Here is a 16300-nt window from a genome sequence, read left to right as displayed (position 1 = left end):
CAGACGCGGCTACGTAATAGTCGACGTCAAAATATACGTCACTGGCACAAAAATTGTAGCTTTTTTCCCACCTTTTTGGTTTTGATAGTATCGTTGTTGGATTTAATTTAGTAGTCTTTGTATGAAGTTGATTCGTAGTTGGTTGTTAAGGCAGCAGGTAGTAAGATTTGGGAGATGAAAAAAGCGTACGTTTGTTCCAGGTAATTTTATGGAAATGAAATTATCATTTTGTCGTAAGTCACTTAAAAACAGGCAACGTGATAATGTAGCGTTTTATGTCGTAAGTTGTTTGGTGAAGTTAAATAAAGGCGAATTTTTCAAATGAAACAATGGCTTTTTTAATATCTCATTTGAATAGAATGAAGTTAAATGTTAAAAGCGCGGTATTTAAAAGAATATGCCCTTCCGCAAAAAGCCATACGCTAGGTTGTAGTCAGAGTAAAATACTTGATTTACTTTATAAGAATGAAAAGTCCAATATGTTATAGTGCAGTGTCATTCAGCGGTTAAAACGACCTTATCCAGTCGCGCTTGACAATGTCTAACGACTCATTTAAGCATTCATGCCCTATTAATTATCGTTTCAAGTCAAGTAAGAAATACAATGTAAAATCCGACTCGCTTGCCCAGCACAACTGACGAGTTTTTATCAAGCATAATGTGCAATTTAAGTTGTATCTAATTTAAAATAACAGAACTGTTTATGTTGTTATATGTTAGCACTTAATATAGGATTGGCGTAATACAAAAAAAAACTGCTGGTATTTTGACACTATTGGTGAATATACGTTCGTCTTGAAATACAATCAAGTTGACCTCCATCGAAGAAAAAGTCTCAAATTCGAGGATTATTGGATCATAGCTCTGTAATTGCACGGAACGCGAAGAACTGTGGGAAAGCTGACGGGGGGCTTCGGGAAATCGCAGTCACTCTCATCCAGTTATCGGATCACCGGGGTGTTTTATGAAATTACCGCCACTTTCTGAACGACTAAACCTTAAGTAAGAATGGAACGCCTTGGCTCGCGCGAGCTCTTAGAAGTTCAAAGTCAAGGACTTTGTAGAAATCACACAATCGAAGCCTTCAATGCACCAGTTATCCAACGAACATGTAGCAGTACTGATTTGCAGTCTAAATGGCAGATCTTACGCAAGTCAATTCACATCGCATGCTGTCGCGCAGACGATCCTATCACTTCTCCTTATGGTCGTGACCTGGAATCAAGAGGCGCGAAGAGGCCGCGAAGTTCCGGAGAAAAAGGCGGGAGTGAAGGCTCCCGAAGATCGGGCAAATCTCGCCTTGAGCCGATGTCAAACAACCACAATTTACGAGCCATGAATGAAAACAATCTTCCATGCGAAATCGAGTGTTCCTCCCACCTAAGGCCTGCTCTGTCTTCGCGACAAGCCAAGATGTCTTATCTCAAGGTCGAACCGGAAGGACAGGATTATTCACACCGGAATCGACATCACACACGCAGGGACACCGTGCCGACGATGCAAAGGAAGAGAAAAAGAAGAAGGCACAGTCTCTTTCCCGCGCTAAAGACCTGGATATATTTTCTCCTGTGCCAAGACTTGTAAGTAAAGTGTGTCTTCTACTTTTTAGGGTTATGGTAAGTGTTGCCAGGTTGCGCTTTTGTCACCCATTTGGGCTATTTTCCAATTAAGTTTCCAAACCAACCAAAACCATATGCTATGTTGTTGATTGGAAAAATGTTACGATTTTGTGGGTCGAAACAGTTAAAGCATAAAAGTACAACCAGGACGTATTTTTAACGATTTTCTTCCAATGTCGCAAGCGTGTCGAATGGATGTGTTTTATTCTGACTAAAACGTACGAAAAATTAGTAAATCACAGTACGCCAGGGCCACAGAGGTGGCATGCCACATTTTCAAAGCAAATATAAGTAGCATTATATATGTTTTACATGCGTTTCTACGTACACAATTTAACCAAACAACATTTAAAATTGGCCAGATAGGCGCACAATAGACAGTAGAAGCTCGTCAAAACTTCACACCTATCAAGTGACAAAAATACACGCAAGAATTGAAACGAAGTGACAGCGTAATTTCCGCGCGACCAGCAATTCGATTACTTTTTCGAATCTCGTCAACAAGCAAGCTACATCCGACTGATAACATTGCGAAGCCAATTACTAAACACGATATGTTTGGTAACAGCACGGCGAGTAGAGCATGGCACAACCCAACACTTCAAGGGAATGTCAAAATGCACCCCCTGTCACTCAACAGGGCGTTGGGGCTGGCAAGGGTAAATGCGACCCAGGTGCCGACGTGTACGTTGGTATTCACGCCTTGCAGTCACAACAAACAAGCATTGCTTACCAGATAAAAAGTGCCTGTAAAAGTCCTTTGCGTGCAAGGGATATGGTTTTCTGCCTGTGTTGGTGCTAAATTAACGTTTGCCCTAGATATTCGTTTTTACTTCAGTTTGTGTTTAGGGTTGTGTGCAGTGTTTTTTTTTAAGGTGTTTTTAAGGTCAAATTTCTCCAGCGGTTTCCCAAAATTTGGATATGGCTATTTTTTGGTATTTAAATGAAACACTTGCGGTCTCTTAAAACTACTTAGCGGTCACCCAAACCAAACCTTAAAAAAAATCTGGTTGTGTGACATTGTTGGCCTTAGGAATTGGTAAAATTCATTTTGGGAGTGGTTTCGTTGAGAAGGAAAATATCCATTACTGTGTGTTCATGCCCGCCTTAAGACAACACTTAACAGCTCAGGTTTCATATCGAGAGAGGCGTCGACGCTTCATCCTGACGCCACGGAGCAAGCCACACGCATTCCAGAGTTTTGACAGCAGAATAAGATCAAAACTCTTTTTCTGGCGCCTTACTATCTTCAGACAGAAACCTTATTCCCGTTACGCCACGTATGAAACATAGCAGTTATTTAGCGGGCTAATTTGAATGACTAAATAATAGTAGGCGCGTTTCGGGAGCAATTTGCTGGTACCTTCTCCTACATAAAGTCGAACCTAAATCCTATGACACATTCCAGCTTTGGAATTCCCAGAAAACTAACTAAACCAGACACCGCTAAATATAACGCCCTCTGAACAACCAAATAATTTCATATTCGTTTAAACTCTTAAAATATCGTTTTCCGACGACGTCATCGTTCTGCTACGCTTAAATCGTTAATGACGTCATATTGAAAGGTCAATTGCGTCATACTGTTTCTGCACCACCTGGGAAAGATCTAAATATTTTTAATTTAGTGCCAGTAAACCTGTGTAGATTAATAAAATCTGGCAAGGGCGTGGGATCAGTTCATGTTTTTGAACGGACGGTTGAAGCGAACCTCCGCAAACGGCTGGAGATGTAATTGCCGGAGTGCACGCGAACCAAGCTTGTGTCTAGCTTGGTTATGTCATTGCTTTTTGTCAGGCGATAGTCAGTTTTTGCTGTTTTACTTATGGGGTTTTCATTGAAAATGTTGGAGAGAACAATTATTGCATCGTTTCATGAGGGCCACACCAAAATTTAACGAAGTTTCAATTAATACCCTTTAACGCGGTTTCGACTGACTGAGTGCTATGCCGTCGCCTAAACAACGTTGGTATCGCTTTATACAACCATATTTTCTTCCAATGTTATGCGTTACAACACTACAGCTATTCGACTACACTGGCCAACCCTACTGAGTTTACTATTTACAGTATAGTTTATTTACGGTATCTGGATTATAAGTGACAAGTTTAGTAAAATTTGTTCGCACGTAAGTGACCACTTTCCCCAACAAATGATCATCAGCAAATAGTTTTTTATTTGATGCGTTACAATGTTTGCGCAGCATTGTAGAAATCATGTAATGTTTAAACCTTTTGGACGACTTTCCTGTAAACTGTACGAACAACTTAAAATTTTCGGAAGTTGTAGCAACGCGGTAAAGCGAAACGGGCCACAGCGATCGTGCGTATATTTTGCCTTTTCGAGAATATTCCACGCATCATTTGCTAACCCAAAACTCGTATACACTCAACAATCTCCATACAAGCATAGCAACATGCATATCAGGCCAGGACATTCGTACTTGAACTTGGCAACGGGGTCAAGCGCAAGTAGCTTTTCGGGGGCCTCCAAGTCTGTATCTATTTGCGGGGTTAAGAGATTTGCGCAAAGCCTTGTTGGATACAGTGTATTTGGGTTGAGTTAAGGTTGAAACTTGTGTTATGCGTATAATCCGCATAAATTCAAGGAATGCATAAATTCAATACTACTGATTCGCCAGGTTTTAGTGTGGTCTTGGGAAAAAGCTCCTTAAGCACAGGTAATCAATTGGCTTATTTAATATTGCAAAATGTTTAAGCAAGACGTGTCATTAAGAAAACATTTCATTTGCCGCTTCCATTAATCACGTCTAGATACATTTTCAATTGATTAAACAAGATAAAATAGCAATAGAATTAAGTAAAAAGACAGGTCAAGGCCAAAATGGGGTGTTTTTTCGAACAATCTACTGTGGTTGTACTCTTGAAGGGCATTAGCACGTGTGAGTCGAATGTTTTACGCCAAAAATTTTGCAAACCTAACCCGTGAAAAGTTTTTTCGCACGAAGCTTGTGCACAATCGTTTGCCTTGTCTACGAATTCCGTGAGCTCAAATACCCAACATTTAACGCACAGCACCTGGGCTTAGGTCAGAAATCCTGGGTGTTACTCGTGCCAATGTTGTGTGCTGAAAAGTGAAGTGTTTGTCCCATAAGAGGTTGCCGCCCACTGTGGCAATGCGATGAGATCGAACCTCAAATGCCCTGTTGTTGCTGGGGCAAGCTATAAATAGATTGTTTGTCAAGAGCTTGTTGTGGCAGCACTTGAAAAATCTGATTGATTTTTGTCCCTAAAACGTTTACCCCGCATTGCGCATTGATAAAGCTTGATAATTCACCAAGCGCAGGTTAACACGGCCCTAGACAGTTGTATAAATAATTCCGGGCAGCGTTTTTTAACATTTTTTGTGTTCACAAACTATCTTTGTATCAACATAACCATTAGCAAGGTTTAAGTAAATGTGCAGTATCAATATCACTATAAACCTTAAAAATTATTTATATATTGTCAGAAATCAGCACACTCGCAAAGCCTTTAGGATTGACAAACACTGATTTAGCCCCATACCATTGCAAACCTCATAACCAAAGTTCAGTGTCTATGACAATGATATACGGTAAAAAAGGTTACTTGAGAAGTTGTAAATAATATCATTACCACGTGATATGTAAGTCGCTCAAATAGGGCTAAGAGCTTAATCCAAGGCAATTCATCAACAACTTGACCAAATAAAAAGACAAACGTAACGTATAAGTTGGATAGGTACAACCATGATGAAAAGGGCTTCGGTTTGCAGGAGTTTTTGCCCAAAGGCCGATTTAACTGCAATTTGAAACTTTGCACTTCGCAAACAAGGTACAGAGGTTGCTTTGGGGCAACTGTGAGTGGCAAGCGGTGACCAGTGATGTTAAACTTTTTTCTTAGCAAAATTACTGACATGAGCCGTACATGTTACAAGCACTAAAGGCAATTCTCGTTGTACCGTTGATTGCGCGTGACTAATTTATTGCTTCTGGCGTCCGGCTTTCGACAGGCAAAGAGCAAAAGTATCTTATAGAGCTATCGCGTGTATGTAAGACGAACCACAGACAAGACAACTGTCACGTTACAGGCGACTGGCAAAGTGTATCGTGTCGATCTTTCCCATCGTGCAAAATGCCCCTTCTGCAGCGCCCCAAAGGGGTCAAGCCCAGCCTCTGCTTGCAACATGGGGCTTCGGTTTCATATATTCGTGAGACGCCATAGGGGTCGTATCAGGTTCGCAGCCCGGGCCGCAGGGCGCGTTCGCATATTTTCGGCTTAGTGGACTCATGTGCCGAAAGGTGGAACCTGGCCGACGAAAGGCGACGCCCGGTAGGCCGTGACCTTGACTCCGGTGCCAAGGTGACTTGAACGAAAACGTCACTTCGTCCTGGACGTGTGGGGTCTCTATGCGGACAGAAGTAGTTTCTGTTCTGTGCAAGAGTTAAGTTCGCAAGGGTAGGCGTGTAAAAATGTTAGAAACGAGAGGCTTATATTGTTTTGTAAACTACTTGGGTGTGGCCCACTTGGTTTACCTTGCTTGTGTTTAAAGAGCGATAACAAACGCAGCTGTTGTACAACTCATGTGACTTACAAGTACAAGATATAAAAGGTTTGTCAAATAATACTGTAGGGCATAAGGGGCAATCAAGATAGTTTTCAAGCGAAAATCAAACAACATATGTATACGGTTTTGTCGAGCTATTAATGTTAACTTAAAATGCTTTGTAAACCATTTCATACCCATGCTGTACGTAAAAGTACCAAATGTAATGCGTTTAACGTAAAAATGCTTTGTAAACCATTTAATGCCAATGTCGTACGTAAAAGAACTTAGCCTATACTCCTGTCCCGCCCGTTTCAAAGCCAGCAAAATATGCTGCGAACCTTTTTAGCCGTCCAACAAAAACAACACATTGCCAGCTGTCATTCACAAACGCTGCGCCGTACTTAATCGGAATGTTATAGTGGAAGGCTCTATCAGCCTGCTCTTCGCCTGAACTGATCTCTCCCGAACTCAAAAGCGAATCGAGGCACTTTCGTATTTGCTTCGCTTCAGTGGCAACGAATCCGTCCCTCACTGGGAACCAGTTCGACAAGACACGTGACTTACGATTATCCCTGGAAGGGTGAATCTCTAAAAGCGGCCTTGTTAGGAAGATGACTTGTGTATTTGGCTAGGTGTCACGAGAGAGCTAAACCCGTGAGATTTTGGCGCGTGGAAATGGGTGAAAAGACTGAAATACAAAAAAAATCAAAGCAGGATGAATAGTTATTATTTTAAACAAGACTCTCTTGCCTAAAATACACTTTTGAATACTTCTAAAATTACAAGTTTATAGTTAAGGAAAAAATAAACCATATTGGACAAATACAAAAAGCGTATTGATTAGTACGATCTCTTTTTGCATTGGTTGGTGAATCATTTACGTGAAAATCGTACAAACAATGTCAAACCCAGAAAAACGATATTCTCCAGCAAGCCACACCTTAAAATAAACTGATTAGTCAAACATAACAAATTATATCAAAGCACATAACCACTAAATTTTTCTTTGTTTTCTATTGTAAAACCATTGGGTTGTGTCTAAATCCAGTTCAAACCGGCGTTTACGGTATTACGTTCTTCAATGTCAATCTATTTCCATATGCGAGCGTGTGAACATAGGAAACGGCCGGCATAGATATTATGCGAGATTTATCACAACGGAAATGGGCGACAAAACGACTCATAAAGACGACCTAACTCAAAAGGAAACGCTGCTTCCTTTCAATAAGGGGCAAGAACGGGCGCAAAGGCAAGGGCGAACAGCTTTTAATTAAAAGACTTGGAAACGGAGCGTGAATGGCGTTTGTTATTGTGTGGGGAACGGTAGGGAGACGCGGGAACCACATCGGCGACAAACTGCTGCGAGGTTTTAATTAAATCCCCTTTTCGGACCAATCAGCGTCCAGACATGAACGCTTACACGTGGAATAGGGGAAGAGTTCCTTGATATGTAACCCTATGTGGGTAATATGCAGTTTTGGGCTTACTGGATTAATTTTGTATTGAACGTCTAGTGGTGTATGTTTTAACCATCGCGTGTCGTGGGGTTTATAACTATTATTTGTCAATTTATGATTTAGGCGTTACACCATTTACCACCTCATCAAAGACCCATTGTGATTTAGTGGAATTTGTTTTTACTTAGGATTTCTGGGTTACAACAGCCAACGATAGGCTTTGAGCACAATTTTGGAGCATTTTTATGGTAAACTCACTATACATATGATCAGAAAATACCACAAAAACAGTCACAGAATTTTGTTTAAGACACTAAATTTTAATAAACGTAAAGAACAAGTTTCGTTAACACGTAGCAGTAGCACTTATAATTCAGGTCATTTTTGTCACGTAATCGACCTGAACTTTGACCTCTCATCCTTGCAAGTCTTTTCCGTAAACGCTCGTTACCGCAAACCCCCCACAAAGTTTCCCAGCCCCAAACTCGCAAACACAACACAACAACCCCTTTACAACTTAACTATAACGAAGTGCTTGTTGAAGGGTGTTGATCTCGAACAGGAAAAGCCAGGATCTGTATGAACTTGATCCATTTGAAGGCCAGTGTTTGCGCATATGACCTGCAGAGTAGCAACACCCGGTTTTGGCTTTCCTGGTCCCCGATCTCGTTACCCGCCTCGCATACCTGTTACGTGCATAAGCGAGCGCTCGTTTGTGTTGTGATTGATTGACAGGCGGTAATGAAGTCAGTGACGGCGATGTTAGATGTGCTGGTTGAACGGGAAAGTTAGGAATGATATGACAGTAATAAAAATTCGAATTTTAGGGAGAAAATTAGGAGAATTGGGTTCACAAACTTCACTGTACTTTGCGAAGATAATTTAATCAGCATTTTAAGCGTCTACACTACAATTTATTTACTATTTACAAACTTTCTGGCAGTTTTGGCCTTGGTAAGGTATAGCAAATTCAGGACGTGTTTTTCTATTAACAAAAGTATAGGTTTGTTGCTGTTATGGAAATCAACAGTTTTTTTTGCGCGAAGGTGTATATTGTGTCACAAAAAGTACCCGTTGTAAATTGGCTTTTGGTATATATTGACAATTGACAGTTTTGGATGTTGTTAGGTTTTAGACAATTGACAAAATGTGCCTAAAATCTCTTTAAATAGGTTTAATTTTTCCCCAATTGATGAGTATCAATTGCATACATTTCCTAAATTATTTGGTGATGACTATGAACGTTTGTTGAGTAGGTAAATTACAGCTTAAAGTCATCTGAAGTAGAACAAATTGGACCTCGGCGCAAGGTGTAACCAAAATCATCAAAAAAATATGAATTCCTAGCAAAACCGCCGCTATTTGCTGTAAAGCTTTGGAACCAGAAATAGTTGTTTAAATCAAAGCTGAGAGTCAGACGAAGTGGAACGAACTGAGCTTCGTCCACAGCTTAATGTACGTTGTTCTTATTTTTCGGTTCAATTCCAGCCATACCCGGCAGTGAGCCCGAACTGGATTTAGACGACGCCAAAAACACGTGACGAAACGGAAACGGAGGGGTTAACGCCGACCCCCTCCCCATAGGTTTGGTCACGCGCCGAAAGCAACCTTCAAAGAAGGAATTGGGTCGTAAAAAATAACTTGATTTTTTGATGTTGCAAGCAAGGCACCTTATGGCGTGGTGCCTTAAATGGGTTCCAGATTTTTCTCTTCTGAGTCTGTACATGTGAGCGTATCGTTGCTTTCTGTTAAGCGTGTTTCCTATCCTGGTTTATGGGTTGGTGTAAGGAATGACGGTTGTTGAAGTTTGAAACCGAAAACTTGGTGTGGTGAAGCGTTGCACTTCCGCGGTATAGCGGCACTGAGTCGAGCATCAATAAACAGCATCTGTTCCTGTACTCACAGGTGTTGCGGTAATTTTGTTTTTAGAACCCTGGCGTTTCAGGTATGGCTGGGTCAAAACTTTCTGTACCTACAAAATCAAAACTTCCTTCTCATTGCCAAGTTTAACCAAAAATGAAGACTTGTTTTTGTGAAGTCTGGGTCAAAACTTTCTTCCTATTGCAAAGTTTGACAAAAAATTAAGTCTCATTTTGTGTGAAGACTTCATCAAAAAAGTCTGTATCCTTTCACTGCAAAGTTTGTCTGAAAAGGCGAAACATTTTTTTCTTAAATCTGAGTGAAAAAATTCTGTATCTTTTCATTGCAAGTTTGGCCCATTTGTTGCTCAAGTTTTGTCAATGGAAGTCAAAGTTTTCTATGTCTTCTCATTAGAAATACAAAATCAAGCCCACTCTTTGTCGAGTCTGGTAGATGTTTAGTTTCAAACATTTTTGTTATAACATATGAACTCTGAAAGCAACCTTAATTCAAAAAATACCAAAATACTTCATGCAGTGTGTTTTATCAGTCAGAGGAAAATACCCTTCCACTTTTAAACTGGTGTGTACATTTGTACATCATTGCGTCAAACTTAAGGTCAAAAACTACATACACGACACAGCTAAAAAGGTTTGAAATAGAATTTTATGATCTCATCCAAAGGCACGGGGCTCGTAGACCTGAGGTCAAGGGCTTTTGAAAAGTCGGGGAAACGCATCCTCGTGTCATCAGGCGGCATTATGCAAGTGTGTGGTGATGATGGTGCTTTAGAGTTGACTCTCATCATGGCTCAGGTTCAAATCAGGCACTTCACTGAAATGAGGTCACAATACGATGCCAGGGCTGAAAGGTTGACGATTTGTTCACACCTCGACTACATGGTTCAATGTCTCAAAGTAGTTGGTCGGGATTGGCTTCTTCGGGTCGAGTTCAGGCGGGGGTATAACATGCTTGATTTAGACCTGACTTTACTGAGTTCCATTTTTACCGTCGTTTCGCCATGTTCCGGGGCTAATTTGGTATATATTTCGTATCGGTTTCGCGCTTGTACTTTCGGGTTCGGGGCACAATTTTAGGTCCGCTTACCGCATTTCTTACTGTGGTTTTAATCTGAATTTCTACAAGATTATGTCATTGCGCCGTGACATAGAGCTTGAATTATATGGTAAACGCTTGTTGACACCTCAATCGTTTCAATATTGGAATGATCATGCCAAAAGCGATTTTATGTTTTTATATGTTGGATTTCACACTTGAACATGATGACGTAATTGTGTCATGACGTAGCGCACAAAAGAACCTAAGACTGTTGCAAACAGTTGTTGGCAACACCGACGTGTTTTGCAATTGCAAAGAATGATAATGTAAACAGGTAATAAAAGTATTGAGCCTAAACTCCACATATCCACCATGATGACGTATTTGTGCCGTGACGTAGGACCCAAAAGAATGCCGGGCCTACGGTGCATCGGGCCAGACGCCCATTTTGTTTGGGCGGGCTGCGGTGGAAAGTTGCCAGAGTCGAAATCCCGCTTCGTTTCGGATGGATACATCTGAGTCAATTTGCGCGAACTCTCCGTTGCAAAACACTTTTCGCTTGTTCGTCTGCTCAGGGCAACGTTTTCGCTTAAGCCTTGTATACTTTGGCCAGGAACGCACAACACAAGATCTGTGTTGATCCGAAAATCCGCGAAATGCATCTGTTTGTGTGGGGATCGACCTTTTGTTGTATCAACCACGGCATCTTACAATAGTTATCGACGGGCAAAGTTTAAACACACTAGTTGCGGCGGCGTGAATAGATTTTGGGCATTTAAGATGATGAGGTGTATTACTAAGCTCGTGCGCATTAAACTAACAAAAACAGTTTTAGGTAGTTTCCACAATTAGGATGTTGTATATTTTTGTTTCCAGTTAGAAGAACTCTTTTCATTTGATTAATGTAAGTGCTGTTTATTATTATTTTATAAACTATACGTCCTTTACCAAGTTTAAAATCACATCGGTTGGAGTCTAGAACAATCTGATCTCAGTTCCACTGTGTTTTTAAGATAAAGCGGAGGATTTGGCATCAAGCCTACGCACTTGTTTGTCAAAGGAATAGCCCTAATCCAAAATTAAACATCATTAAACGCCCGATTTCTGCAGGTAGCTTACCACGCTTTTGACAAGTCAGAAAACAAAAGCCCATACTTTAACACCTCTATTGAAAGCGCGCCTTTTTAAGTGGTTTTTGATATTTGCAATTGAATTTACCACTGTAGCGCAGCCCGCGATTTTGCTTTATTCTGTGCGTTATACCCGACTTGTCTCCTCATGGTGTCAAAGCGCGTAGAAAACGAAAAACGGCGGTTTTTTGATGCGGCTGGATTCGAGACAGGATAGACGCCGATTCGGTGTCTTGCTTCAGCTTAGGCGAGCCAGCATCGGTGTCGTTGTGAAGCTTGCGGCGGTGTGGCAAGCTCCTTTTGTCGGCAAAACAGTTGGAGGCGCCTTGGCGATAACAGGAGCGTTTGAACTTCGAAATTTTGCAGCACATATACTTGCTGATCAGGTCCAAAATTAACAGCTGATAATAGCTCATGTTGGAGCTTTTGAAGTGAGTTTTGGTTGAAGATAACAGACATGGTAGAGATAACGTATTTCTTGTGTAGCGCAGTGGAACAATAGATGCTGTGTTTCAAATTGAAAAACTAGAGCATGGTAGTTAAGCAACTACGAAAGTCGCGTGTGCAACAAATCTCCGTTCAAACAATAACAACACAGCAGAGGTCAGCTACAGCACGACACCTGTCGATGCCAGACAAGATCAAAAAACGCGAATCGCAAATAAAACCCGATGCAAAACAAATACCCCTATCGTATGTAATCCGTAAATTTGCTTTAGCCCGATACGTCAACCCCACGGGTTCGGGGGCTGTAAACGCACCCACGCAGCGGGCTGGGGTCAAGTGGGGGCCACTTCCCGCCTTAGGGACGACAGTTGATTGACCAGCGCGACATTGTCCACCCTTAGCCGTGACCCGGAACCCTGAAGTGGTCAGGCACAGGACTTGAACAGGAAAGGTGTCTTAACGAAGGGTCCTTGAGGCCAGCTTTGCACCTAAGGTATGAGATAGTTTGCGCGCCGGCTGGGTGTAAGGCAAGGGTTTAATGCGATTAAGCAGCCGGAAGACGTAGAACACACGAGTTGCATATGAGGATGTTGTTTTAAAGTTGCCAGGAATAATGTGTAGAGTACAGTGCAGCTTTTTATGTACCTAAAATGTCTACAGGTTGATAAATTGAAACAGCTAAGGCATAAAATTAAATGTTGCAGAAGTTGAAACAAACTAAAGAAAGTTGTAAAGCGTAGAATGCAGAATGAATTTCATATAAACTGTGTTAGAAAAGCAGTGTGGCTTTTCGTATACCTTTAAGGTTGGGGATTAGACTTGGTAGTCAGAATGACACATTCCACATGGGGAATATTTGTGCGAAAATGTATCTCCATACGTCACCATCAGTCACTTAAAAAAAGAGCCAAGACGCGACTGCTACATCAGATGTATTTGTTTTGGCTAGGCTGCCGATTTGTAAGCGAAAGTGAGGGCGAGCCGGCCAAAAATGCAAGGGATTTTGGACGCTTGAGAGACTAAAGGTAGTCCAGATTGCTTAAGCTGTTTGTTGCAGGGAGATTACTGAGTACTGGGAGGGCTTAACAGGCGTAATTAACTTGATCGACGTGGTTTTAGCTCCCTGACTTGCAGGAACTTTCCATCTTGCCTTAGTCTAATCCCAAACAGTGTAGATTTGCTGGGGCGAGGCCAGAACTTGTTGTAAAACATGCATTTGTGTCTTGCATAGTTTTTCCGTTCGTTAGACCTTTAAATGAGGTCACAAACAGCAGAGTTTTGGTGGTGTGGCCTTAGATTTCAAGTGTAGCAAGACCAGCAACGGGGTTGGTAAAGTTAATTTTTTAGAGCTTCTTACAGTGAATAGTAAGAAAAGATTTTAAAACTTATTTAAACAGGGGTAACAAAGCGCAGAAACTGGTAAGAACTCGTTACATGATGTTACAGTCCGCTTCAACTGATCTTTTTGCCTCATATTTAGTTGAACTTTGAACAGAGTTTACTGAAGTTTTCTCGTCAGTGGTTGCACACGTTTCTAAAATCTATCCAGAAAGCTAACAATTGGCGATTATAAAGGCTAATATTTAAGGACTATTTGGACAATTTTGTTTCTTTAACCGCATGTAGTAGTGGTCCCCAAGCGTTTTGTAGACCAATTTTATTTTCAAAAAAAAAGTCTTTCAGTTTTTACATTCGCGAACGCCCTGAAACCATCTCACGGACCCCTTGGGGTCTGTGTAACCCAGGTTGGGACTGCCTACATAAAAACATGCCAGAAAACGTGTACAAATCTCACCTAAAAAATGTGGCATTTAGTTATTCCCTTGTGGCGCCAATTAAATTTGCGTGACGCCGTGGCGCAACCTACACGTGCAAGTACTGGCACAGCGTACGTAAGAGTTGTTAAGGTTTAAGCGCATTATTACGGCGCCACCCGTGCATGAACCTCGATACCACTTGTGGGTTATACCTGGCGACAAAACATCTATAGCTCATGCAGTCAACCAAAGATAAAGTATGAAGGCACACAGGCCGTAACGCTGTTTTTAAGAGTTATTCCACGGTAGTGAAAACTGGTGCGTGCGATTAGACGTTTTTTTCCATATTATATGATATCTTTAACCGCTAAACCGTTTCAAGTTTCAATATAAATGTGTATAGAAATCAAATTAATGAATGCTAAACGGATTTGTAACTGTTCTGGTTCGCACCTGAAACTTACAGGACATCAGCGTTTGTGAGATTTTGGTCTATAGATAACCATCTTACTTAACAACTTGTCACCAAAATGATCATAGAGTTAGACACCACACAAGTCAGACTTAATCATATTGTGGTGGCGCTCAATATTGTGACATAGCGTATGACGACGAAGTGGCGCAAGAACTGAATTTACCCACCAGCTGCAACTATGACATTGTTATGTTGGTTAGGAATCTGATGTGACCGTCTATATTTACACACGGGGGCTCCATAATGTTGAGATTCTGTTTTGTGTGTTTAACGACTTTAGGTTTGTAAACATAATACAGAATATACAGGACTGGGCGTCAGTTTACTGAGCACCTAATGTTGATTTCGTGTTCAATAGGATCTTTCCCAGGAGTTAGGACCAGTAGTGTTGACTTGTGTGCTAACTGATTGCCCGTTGAAGTCTTATCACGACGGGAACGAGGCTTTTTCGATCCTTGCACATTCCTGGTTCCTGATCGACGGGAAAAACGGCGCCGCCGCTCCCGTGTTCGTATAAAGGCGAATAACGCAAAGCCACTGCTTAAATGAATGTCACGAAAACGTTGGGCAGAGTATAAACACACTTTCGATTCGGTTTAACCAAGCGAAGAGGCGAACTGAATTTTGCCTCCACGTCTAAATACGGAACGCAAGGAGTTACCTGCAGGTTTAGTCTTGGCTTTGTGCAAGCCAAAAGATTCAAGACTTATTGGACTTAGATCTCCCGGTTTTTGTGCTAGTCAACTCCAAGTAAGGCAAGGAATTCAAATCGTCCGGCCTCGATTAACGGTTGCCAGGCAGCCCGGCTCCACATGCACCGACATCAAAAATGCTTTCAAGTCGAATCTACTTTGTTTTGCTTCACTTGCAACTGATTGCGGGCGGCAGAAGCGGAGCAAGAAAAAAATCTTCGTGAGTTTCGATTGTTTCCAATTTCGTTTCTGGCTGTTTCGAACCAAAACGCTATAATTCGCTACAAACAGTTGGAAAGGGCAGAACTTAACCAACAGTTTAGCTCAAGACCTTTACTTTAAAAATTAACTGAAATTAACTCAAGCAAGTAAAAACTGCGGCATAGAACCCAGACCCGTAAAGAATTTAACTTCACTAGTTGCACGTGAAAAAAATCCTAAACGAAACATAGACATAGAAAAATTGGCAATTTCGTACTTCGTTAGACTACAAAAACGTTTTGTGTTTGAATTTTAAATTGTCCGATTTAGTGAATAGTTGAACTCAAACTGGTTCAACATGCCGTTACAATTATTATGCCAGAAGCATTTAGTAAAGAGAATTATCTCAAGATTCTTCGCTCGCGTACGTTTCGAATGCCTATACACCACATGAAGTGTATTAGTCACATTGCTTGCCAGGTCGCTGTGGCGAATGTTGCGTCCGTTTTTGCGTATTAGTTCTCACACCGTAACCCAAACCTTAGCGGATATCTGCCTTTCCATGTCATTTGGTGGTGTTTTGACGTGTGACCACCAGAGTACGGAAACTGGCATGTTGTGACATACAGCAATAGATAATTACATGACACACTGCCCAAGCCGATTGCCTGGGATTTAAAGAGTCTAATGCATTGCGAATTAATTGAAAACCACCGGCTTAACCGCAAGCGCCCGAGCGTCGCAATGCTTTCCAAATATCGCGCTTACCTAATGCATATGACGCACAGGGTTGTATTTATTAAGGCAGGGTGCTCTTGCATAAAGACGTATTATACTTTTCGCATATGCGCGTATACTGTACAAATGGCATGGGATAAATGGCTGGTTGTAAAAGTCAACGCCGTTCCTATTTGGGTTCCAAGAACGGAATTAAACTTTCGTAAATACACGCATAATTCTTGTTTAGATAATGGTTGGTTGTAAAAGTCATTTTTTTCTATTTTAGTTACCAAAACAGAATAATGGCGGTTATTTTGTACTGTGTATCTTTAAAACCAATTTGCCACGAAGAC

At 41.3% G+C, this 16300-nt stretch overlaps 1 protein-coding gene across 1 annotated transcript in view; it reads left to right on the top strand.

Moving 5' to 3' along the window:
• Window positions 1-724: 724 nt before the first annotated feature.
• Window positions 725-16300, top strand: part of LOC145223251 (protein Wnt-7b-like) — a 30185-nt gene continuing 14609 nt past the window's right edge. The window contains exon 1 of the mRNA XM_080089640.1: window positions 725-1580. Coding sequence (XP_079945766.1) covers window positions 1009-1580 — 572 coding nt within the window. The 5' untranslated portion in view covers window positions 725-1008. The remainder of the gene's footprint in view (window positions 1581-16300) is intronic.

Source organism: Phallusia mammillata, chromosome 4 (genome assembly GCF_965637545.1).
Source record: "Phallusia mammillata chromosome 4, kaPhaMamm4.hap1.1, whole genome shotgun sequence".
Classification (NCBI taxonomy): domain Eukaryota; kingdom Metazoa; phylum Chordata; class Ascidiacea; order Phlebobranchia; family Ascidiidae; genus Phallusia; species Phallusia mammillata.
This window is presented reverse-complemented; position numbering and strand designations above follow the sequence as displayed.